This window comes from Palaemon carinicauda, chromosome 7, assembly GCF_036898095.1.
Source record: "Palaemon carinicauda isolate YSFRI2023 chromosome 7, ASM3689809v2, whole genome shotgun sequence".
NCBI classification, from domain to species: Eukaryota; Metazoa; Arthropoda; class Malacostraca; order Decapoda; family Palaemonidae; genus Palaemon; species Palaemon carinicauda.
In genome coordinates, this window is record NC_090731.1 from 105,680,921 (window position 1) to 105,690,920 (window position 10,000).

Here is a 10,000-nt window from a genome sequence, read left to right on the forward strand (position 1 = left end):
CGTATAAAATTAGTACCTCATATGACAAGATTGTTTGCTGATCAGAAACTTATGAAATGTGCTCTATTTTCATTTGCAACTTCGCCAAGACCATCGACACCCATCAGATTCTCTATCCCTTGATTATATCTTCCAACTTTAGCATTGAAGTCGCCAGTCGCAGTATTCATATCTCTCTCAGAGATGTCATCTATTACTCTCTAGAGTTATTCATAGTAATCATCTTTCCTTCCTTCATGGGAATCATTTGTTGGGGCATAGCACACTATGATACTCATATTGCATTGCTTTCATTATAATTTTGCTAGTAATAATCTACTATTCACAGCTGTCCACTCGGTTAATGCTTTATGCTTTTTCTGCTCTTGGTGTCATCGTCATTATTACCCCTTTTCTTCAAACTCTATCTGATCTTCCTGAGTGTATATATATATATATATATATATACATACATATATATATATATATATATATACATACATATATATATATATATATATACACATATAAATATCTATACATATATATATATATATATATATCTATATCTATATCTATATCTATAACTATATCTATATCTATCTATCTATATATATATATATATATATATCTATATCTATATCTATATCTATATCTATATATATATATATATATATATATATATATATATATATATATGCAGGGTGTCCAAAATAATGCATACACTTTGTATTGTTACAACTTGTTCAATTTATTGATATTAACGTGGGAAAAAAGATTCAAAAGAGAGAAACAATGCGTATTTAAGGATTCTGAGAGTTCACAATAAAAAAGTAAGGATTCATGGGGCAATTTGAGAATATTAAAAAAAAAAAAGATCAGCTCACATAAAGTGTTCAAACTGGTTACCGTTCTGCTCAATACACTTTTCGCATCATGAAAATATGGAACTACAAACTGTTAGTAGCATCTCTCTCGGTATCTGAGCATATTCTTCTTCAATTACCTCTCTAAGTTCGTCAATTGTTTTAGGTTTTCTGCTGCGCACGCTTCAAAATGCGAATGATGCTTGATTTTGGGATACCTGTTTCACGTGACAGTCAACGAACAGATTTTCGTGGGGAACTCTGAACATTAGCAATAACATCTTGTTCTTTAGTTGAGCTTGTTAATTTTCTTTTTCGTCCTGAATGTCCTTTTCTCATGCACTGGATGGTCCCATGATTCTCAAAGTTAACTACGATTTGTGAAATGGTGACGCATGTTGGGCCATTTCTGTGGAACTAACTAGTAAATCGTCTTTGCACTTAAGCTTTGTTTTCACATTTCTAGAATGTTTTTAGAAAAAATTTTCTTTTTGCTCGAACGTAAGACCAGTATCCCCCATTCTTACTAAAAAATCAAATCTGAAAGAGAAAAAAAAGTTTAGTAGCTATTCCAAGTCAAAGGGTGTATACGTTCTTTAGGGACACTGTATATATATATATATATATATATATCATAGACTCCTTTAAGGAAGGACTGGAACGTCAGGACCTCGGGGTTTTTAACTTAAGTCTGAAAGATTAAACACGTTCTCTGGATCGAAATGGGGGTTTTTGAGGATGATGAGTTCAATAGTAACATTTTCAAACCACCTGGGGTCATCTTCAAGGACTAAAGGTCATTTATCAAGGTCAAATTTGTGAATTTTGGTCATTTTTGCTGGTTTTTTGTGTGTAACTCATAAATGGTGAAAGATAGCTGATTATAATATGAGGCAAGTCTGCAGAGCTGTCCGAATTTAATATATATTGTCATATATCATCCTTCAAGAAAGGACTGGAACGTCCCCAGATCGGGGTTTTTAACTTGAGTCTGAAGTCATCTTCATCATCTTCAAGGTCAAAAGGTCATATTTCAAGGTCAAAATAGTGAATTGTGGTCATTTTTACTCGTTTTTGTGTGTAACTCATAGATGGTGAGGGATGGCTGATTATAATAAGAGGCAAGTCTGTAGTTCTGTCCAAATTTAATATATATTGTCAAATATTGTATTACTCAAACATTCCAAACAAGCCCTAAAACAATGAAACCCTAAAATAAGAAATAAAGAACGATTTTCTCATCACAACAAAACTCAAAGACATTAACATTTGATTAGATGAACATCGCTAGACAATATATAGTAAATTTGGACAGAACTACAGACTTGCCTCTTATTATAATCACCATCTATGAGTTACACACAAAAACGAGTAAAAATGACCAAAATTCACTATTTTGACCTTGAAATATGACCTTTTGACCTTGAAGATGATGAAGATGACCCCAGGTGGTGTTGAAAATACCACTATTGAACTCACAGTCCTCAAAAACCCCCATATTGACTCGGAAAACGTGTTTCTAGCCCTTCTTAGAAGTCATTTTAGTCCAGGACTCAAGTTAATCCTTCAGACTCAAGTTAAAATCCCCGATCAGGGGACGTTCCAGTCCTTTCTTGAAGGACGATATATGACAATATATATTAAATTCGGACAGCTCTGCAGACTTGCCTCATATTATAATCAGCTATCTCTCACCATTTATGAGTTACACACAAAAAACCAGCAAAAATGACCAAAATTCACAAATTTGACCTTGATAAATGACCTTTAGACCTTGAAGATGACCCAAGGTGGTGTTCAAAATGTTACTATTGAACTCACCATCCTCAAAAACCCCCATTTCGATCCAGAGAACGTGTTTCTAGCCCTTCTAGAAGTCATTTTAGTCCAGACTCAAGTTAATCTTCCAAACTCAAGTTAAAAACCACGAGCAGGGCACGTTCCAGTCCTTCCTTAAAGGAGTCGATGATATATATATATATATATATATATATATTCCTTGTCCAAAGTGTCCTTGCTAATCCCCTTGTAACGTGTTTTACTTAGGGCTAAGATATCCAAGCTATATTTTTATATATTCACTCTCCACTTGCTGTAATTTCCCAATTTCATTCATAATTTATTCCAATTAAGTATTTTCAAATTTCATTAGTGTATCATTAACATGATAAACTTTATTTTACTATTAGGATATATTTATTTAAAAAATTTTGATGTGGGTTGGAGCGAATTGTAACTTATTCCTCATCTGGAATATCTTTTGTCTTACCCATATCTAAATGTCGCACGGTTAGCAGGCGAACTGCCAAAAAATTTGCTAACCACTTTGGTACTGCCTATTGTGTCCAGTGGTGGTGGCAAGTGTTATTTTTGTGGATGTAGACACAAGAATGAAGTCGGTGACATGTAAGGCCGGCAGGTGATGGGATATTTGTGTTTGGCAATCTCCTACTGGGGTTCAAGGCCTGTGATAGTAAGGCCATTGAAGTGAGTGCAATACAGTGTATTATGGATGTTATATGATATTTCATTTGGAATTGCCCTTATTGGTAATTGCATTCTATGTATATATACAGTAAAGTTTGATGATCTGAGTACATTTAATTTGATGCCGAGTGTTTAGTGGCTAGAGTACCATGGTTTAAAGTGGTATTTATTTACATTGCTATAAAAAATAGTTATTGTTAAGAATATACATACCAATATGGATTGTTCATGTAAATTACTAGAATGGTTGTATTAAGGACAAATATTATTTTTTTTTATAATTGAATCGGGAAAATCAGGGAAAATTCAAAATTAGTATAGCTGGTTGGAGTGTATTATTTTTTATTACATGGAATATGTATTTCAGGTTGAAACTTATCGCTGGCAATAAAAACTGTTACAACTTATGGTCCATCCTTGAACATCCTAGTACATTTCAACTTCAACCGCCGTATGGTGTGTAAGAGGAACTCGTCGCCCTGAAGAGGAAGAGGGCAATCAGCAAAGGGAAGTTCACCAGGAAGGTAACTATGTGCAATGAAGGAATCAATGGAGGTGATGATTTATTAGTGTTAACGAAGAACTATGAGGAAATGGTTGAAGCCTTTAAATGCTTAGAGTATCAAAATGATGAATTGATACATTTTATATGTGAAAACGAGGATAAGCTAGCCGATAGTAATTTAGAAGAAGAAGCCCAACAATATATTCTAGATAGTGAAAGATTAAAATGTGAAGTAAGTGCAAAAATATTCAAAGGTGTCCAGGATGTAAAGGCAACAGATAAATCGAAGGTTAAAGTAAACAAATTTAAACCACCAATCTTCAAAGGTAATTTAAGAAACTATCCAACTTTTAAGGAAAATTATGAGAATTTAGTTAAGAGTATATATGGCACTGATCCATATGCTCTCAAAATGTGTCTAGGTGGAGAAGCACTTCAAGCAGTGAAGGGCTCAGAGGGTAATTATGATGAAATTATTCAACGTTTGGATGATAAATTTGGGAATTCCAGAAAGATTGCAGACTTAGTGGTTAGTGAGCTTAGATCTCTAAAAAAATTTATGATAATGATACCAAAGGATTTATTAAAATGGTCGATCAGGTTGAGCAATGTTGGCTTGATTTAAAAAAGGTAAATCTCTCTGATGAACTTAATAGTGCAAACGTTATCAGTCATATAGAAAAGGTTTTACCTTCACTTCAAAAGAGAGAATGGGTAATTAAAGCAGATGAGGTATCAGTAACTAGCAATCTGTTTCCTGAGTTGTTGAAGTTCTTATAGAAGGAGATAAAAATTTTGGAATATATGAATTCTAATGTTAGGAGTAGCGGTAGTGATAATAAGGCAACAGTCCATCATGTTGACAGCACAGTTGAGAATGAATCGGAATTGAAAAAATTGGTGAAAAAAATCGGGGAAGAACAAAGTATAGAAAATAAGGAATTTGAATCTTGTATTGTTAACTTGACAGAAATGGTTAAAGGTATTAAACCTAAGGCAGATAGTAAGGGGATAGGATGCCTGTTACACAATTCAATTGGTCATGATATAACAGAATGTTATAAATTTAATTGTTGTGGTAGCAAAGAAAGATTTGAGATTATAAAAGGTAATGGAATATGTTTTAGGTGTCTAAGGGGATATCATACTGCTCGTAGCTGCAATGTTGGTACATTGTGTGATGTCATCATTGAAGGTAAAGGGCCATGCAATCGTAATCATCATCCACTGTTACATTCCGATAGAGTAGAAAATAGTATTCACGAAGCGATATCAGAAAAGGAATTTGCAGTGTTATTGAATATCAGTATGGTGAATAGTAAGAACATGCATGTTAGTGTATTGTGGGATCCAGGAGCAGATATTTCATTCATAACAAATAGGATGGCTAGGAAATTGGGTTTAAGTGGAAAGCATATAAAGTTATCCATGATCAAGGTGGGCAATGCGGTTGAATATCACTCAAGCAACGAATATTATGTACCACTAATTGATAAATCTGATAAGGTTTGGAATGTGAATGCTGTTGGGATTAATGAAATAACAGCCAAAATCAAGAAAGTAGACTTATCCAGGGTATCTGAACTTTTTGAGGGAATATCAAACCTAGAGCTGAATCGCCCACATGGGGAAATTGATATGCTTATTGGTGTTAATTATTGTGAAATATTGCCAAGGGTTGTTGAAACAAATAAGGGTTTCCAGTTGCTAGAAAATCAGTTTGGGTTCAGCATACGTGGTAGACATGATGAAATTACTAATCAAGTTAATACTAGTAATCATGTGTTTGTGAGAATTCATAAACTTTCAAGTTCAATAAATTTGAATTAAATCAATATTGAGCCAACAGAAAAAACTAAAGGATCAGTTAGATAAATTTTTTGCCATAGAAGAAATGGGAACAAGGTGTAATCCACAATGTATCAAATGTATGTTCAGAGGTTGTCCTGGACTCAATTATGTAAGTTTGAAAGAAGAAAAGGAAATGAAATTGATTGAGGAAGGATTAACGTATGATGAGAAACAGAAATGCTGGTTTGTAAGGTATCCTTGGATAAGAGATCCAAATCAATTGAAAAATAACATAAAGGTAGCAAATGCCAGGTTAAGAACAACAGAGAATAGATTAAGGAAACTTGTGAATGAGTATGCAATGAAATATCAGAAAGAGATTGAAGATATGGTTAGAAAGGGAGTAGCTAGGAAATTAACTAATAAGGAGATTCAAGAGTACAACGGCCCAATTCACAATATTCATCATCATGAGGTGTTGAAGCCAGAATCTAGTTCAACCCCAGTGCGCATTGTCTTCAATTCTTCAGCATCTTATATGGGACAGAGGTTAAAAGATTTTTGGGCTAAGGGGCCTGATATTTTGAACAGTTTGCTGGGAATGTTGTGTAGATTTAGGCAAGATAATATAGCCATAGTGGGTGACATAGCAAAGATGTACCATACTGTAAAACTCAGCACACTAGATGAACATACACATAGATTTGTATGGAGGGACTTGGATGATAGTAGGCCACCTGATCAGTATATTCTTACCACAGTAACATTTGGAGATAGGCCCAGTGGTACTATAGCTATGGTAGCTTTGAGATATACAGTAGAACAATTCGGTAAGGAATCCCCAGATGTGCAAGATATGATTCTTAATAATACATATGTAGATGATATACTGTATTCTACTGATGCCATTGAGAATGCAATCAAATTGATACAGGATACTGAAAGGGTATTGTCGCAGGGAAGTTTCAGAATAAAGCACTGGATAGTCCGCAGGCATTATGAAAACTGCAATATAAGAATAATAGAATCTGATAGTGAGAAAATCTTAGGTTTAAAATGGAATCTTGTAGATGACTATTTTTCTTTTGCTGTAAGACTCAACTTTACACCAAGAATAAGAAAGGTTAGGAGTGGTCCAAATTTAGATATAAGTGAATTTGATTATAAATTTCCAGAAATATTAACACGCAGAAAGATATTGAGTCAAATTGCATCGTTGTATGATCCATTAGGGTTGGTTATACCAGTATTAATCAAAGCTAAGATCTTGATGAGATCCATGATTTCCAAAAGAAACTCGAATGGTGGTGGAATCAAGTGGGATGATCCACTTGATGATTCCATGATGAATGAATGGAAAGCATTTTTCAAAGAATTGTATGGACTTGAGTTATTAACTTTTAGAAGACCCTTAAAGCCATCTAATGCTTTTGGTAAGCCGAACCTAGTAATATTTTCTGATGGTAGCATGCAAGCATATGGGGCTTGTGCATATGTGAGGTGGCAAATCCGTGATAATAAGTTTGAATCAAGTCTGATAATGGCGAAAAATAAGATTGCACCAGTGAAACAAATGTCTATTCCTCGTCTGGAATTATGTGGTGCTCTCATAGCTGTTAGGATGAGAAAACTCATGGTAAAGGAGTTTTCATGTGAGTTTGAGTCGGTCTATCACATAGTTGACTCGACAATTGTAAGATCACAAATTCAAAAGGAGTCCCATGGATTCAACACATTTGTTGCTGTACGCATTGCAGAGATACAAATAAAAACTGATTCATGTGAATGGTGGTGGGTTGATTCGATTCAAAATGTTGCTGATATGACCTCTAAACCATGTAGTCCAGAAAAAAATGGTGAAAATTCTGCCTGGCAGAATGGACCAAAATTCCTAACATTACCAATTTCAAAATGGCCTATCAAAAAAAATTGTGAAATTGAACTAACTGATAGAGTAGGTGTTGTCATGGCTGTTGCTAAAGTAAGTCAGAACCATATTATACACATGGTTGATGTTAATAGATTTAGTGATTATTACAAACTACTAAGAGTTACATGCAGGGTAATGAATGTTTTCAAATGCAGATCCTTTAAGGGTAGGCTGAGAGAACCAACAGTTCAAGGAATTATTAAAGCAGAACTAATTTGGGTTAGAGAGTTGCAAAGGGACATGACTGATTGGAAAGTAAGGTTCAGAAGATTAGGATCTTCAATTAAGAATGGAGTCATAGTAGTAGGACAAAGAATGGCTAAGTGGCTAAAGGAAAATTGGAATAGAGAAGACTATATGTTGCTACGAGCAAATCATCCAGTTACTAGATTATATATATCATATGTACATGGGGTTGACCATGCAGGCATAGAGACTACTTTGGTAAAATTACAAAGAAAATTCTGGATTCAAGGGGCTAGAAAAATAATAAAGGCAATAAAAAATCGATGTGTGACATGTAGGAAGTTGAAAAAGAAGTTAGAAGACCAATGCATGGGTCAAATGAGGATAGAAAGAATGATACCTGCTCCACCTTTCTATTACACAGCTATAGATTTGTTTGGACCCTTAACAATAAGAGACACGGTTAAAAGGAGAACTCATGGTAAAGCCTTTGGTGTTATATCTAATTGTTTAGGTACTAGAGCTGTTCACTTAGATTTGGCTGAAAGATACAGTACTGAGGATTTTCTGACCACATTTCAAAGGTTTATTGCTATTAGAGGAGCTCCTAAAGTTATATATTCAGATAAGGGAACTCAGTTGATATCAGCAAGCAAGAAAATAGAAAACATTGGAGAAAAGGAAGGGGTAACTTGGATCTTTAATATGCCTAGTGACGCACCTTGGTATAATGGGGCAAGTGAAGCCCTGATCAAATCTGTCAAAAGGTGTCTGTATTAGTGTGGGAGATTCTGTATTGAATTTTGGAGAGTTACAAACTGCTTTATTTGGTATTGCTAATCTGATGAATGAAAGACCAATTGGAACAAAACCTGTATTTAGTTTAGAGTTGGGGGGATACCTCTGTCCCAATGATCTGTTGCTTGGTCGGTCCACTTGCTTCTGTCCAAGTGGGATGTACGATATTAGTGGGGATCACACAAGGAGATTAAAGTTTATACAAAGTATAATAGAATTCTTCTGGAAAAAAGTGGCACCGAGACTATTTTCCATCATTGTTAATCAGGCAGAAATGGCATACAACAAGGAGGAATGTAAGAGTTGGAGATGTGGTACTTGTGCAAGATAGTAATATTGTAAGGGGGGCATGGAAACTAGCACAGGTGATTAGAGCTGATCCAGGACAAGATGGCGTTGTCCGTCATGTTGATTTAAGGTATAAGATTATAAAGCATGGGAAAGGATATGATGGTGGAGTGGATACGATTATGTGTAGATCAGTACACAGGTTGGTGGTGTTATTACCAATAGAAGAACAATGTAATCATACGTAGTTGACCCTTTTGAATAGGGTATCGGTAATTTGTCACTAATGGTGGGGGAGTGTATCATTAACATGATAAACTTTATTATACTATAAGGATATATTTATTTAAAAAATTTTGATGTGGGTTGGAGCGAATTGTAACTTATTCCTCATCTGGAATATCTTTTGTCTTACCCATATCTAAATGTTGCACGGTTAGAAGGCGAACTGCCGAAAAATTTGCTAACCACTTTGGTACTGCCTATTGTGTCCAGTGGTGGTGGCAAGTGTTATTTTTGTGGATGTAGACACAAGAATGAAGTCGGTGACATGTAAGGCCGGCAGGTGATGGGATATTTGTGTTTGGCAATCTCCTACTGGGGTTCAAGGCCTGTGATAGTAAGGCCATTGAAGTGAGTGCAATACAGTGTATTATGGATGTTATATGATATTTTATTTGGAATTGCCCTTATTGGTAATTGCATTCTATGTATATATACAGTAAAGTTTAATGATCTGAGTACATTTAATTTGATGTCGAGTGTTTAGTGGCTAGAGTACCATAGTTTAAAGTGGTATTTATTTACATTGCTATAAAAATAGTTATTGTTAAGAATATACATACCAATATGGATTGTTCATGTAAATTACTAGAATGGTTGTATTAAGGACAAATATTATTTTTTTTGATAATTCTATCGGGAAAATTAGGGAAAACTCAAAATTTGTATAGCTGGTTGGATTGTATTATTTTTTATTACATGGAATATGTATTTCAGGTTGAAACTTATCGCTGGCAATAAAAACTGTTACAACTTATGGTCCATCCTTGAACATCCTAATACAATTAGTATTTATAAACCGGTGGATTTTTAGCACCCCGCTACGGCTGGGACTGGGGGCCATTCTGCCATCTCCTCTTTCCTTGACTGACTAAATATATCAAAGGA

At 34.7% G+C, this 10,000-nt stretch overlaps 1 protein-coding gene across 1 annotated transcript; it reads left to right on the forward strand.

Moving 5' to 3' along the window:
• The first annotated feature begins 5,731 nt into the window (after positions 1 to 5,731).
• On the forward strand, positions 5,732 to 8,524 carry LOC137644469 (uncharacterized). Its single transcript, XM_068377445.1, has one exon. It carries the CDS (start codon positions 5,732 to 5,734, stop codon positions 8,522 to 8,524), a length of 2,793 nt encoding a protein of 930 aa, XP_068233546.1.
• Positions 8,525 to 10,000: the final 1,476 nt, after the last annotated feature.

Excerpts from the sequence above, each read along its gene's own strand:
- LOC137644469 (XM_068377445.1), top strand. The coding sequence starts at position 5,732 with ATGGGAACAAGGTGTAATCCACAATGTATCAAATGTATGTTCAGAGGT.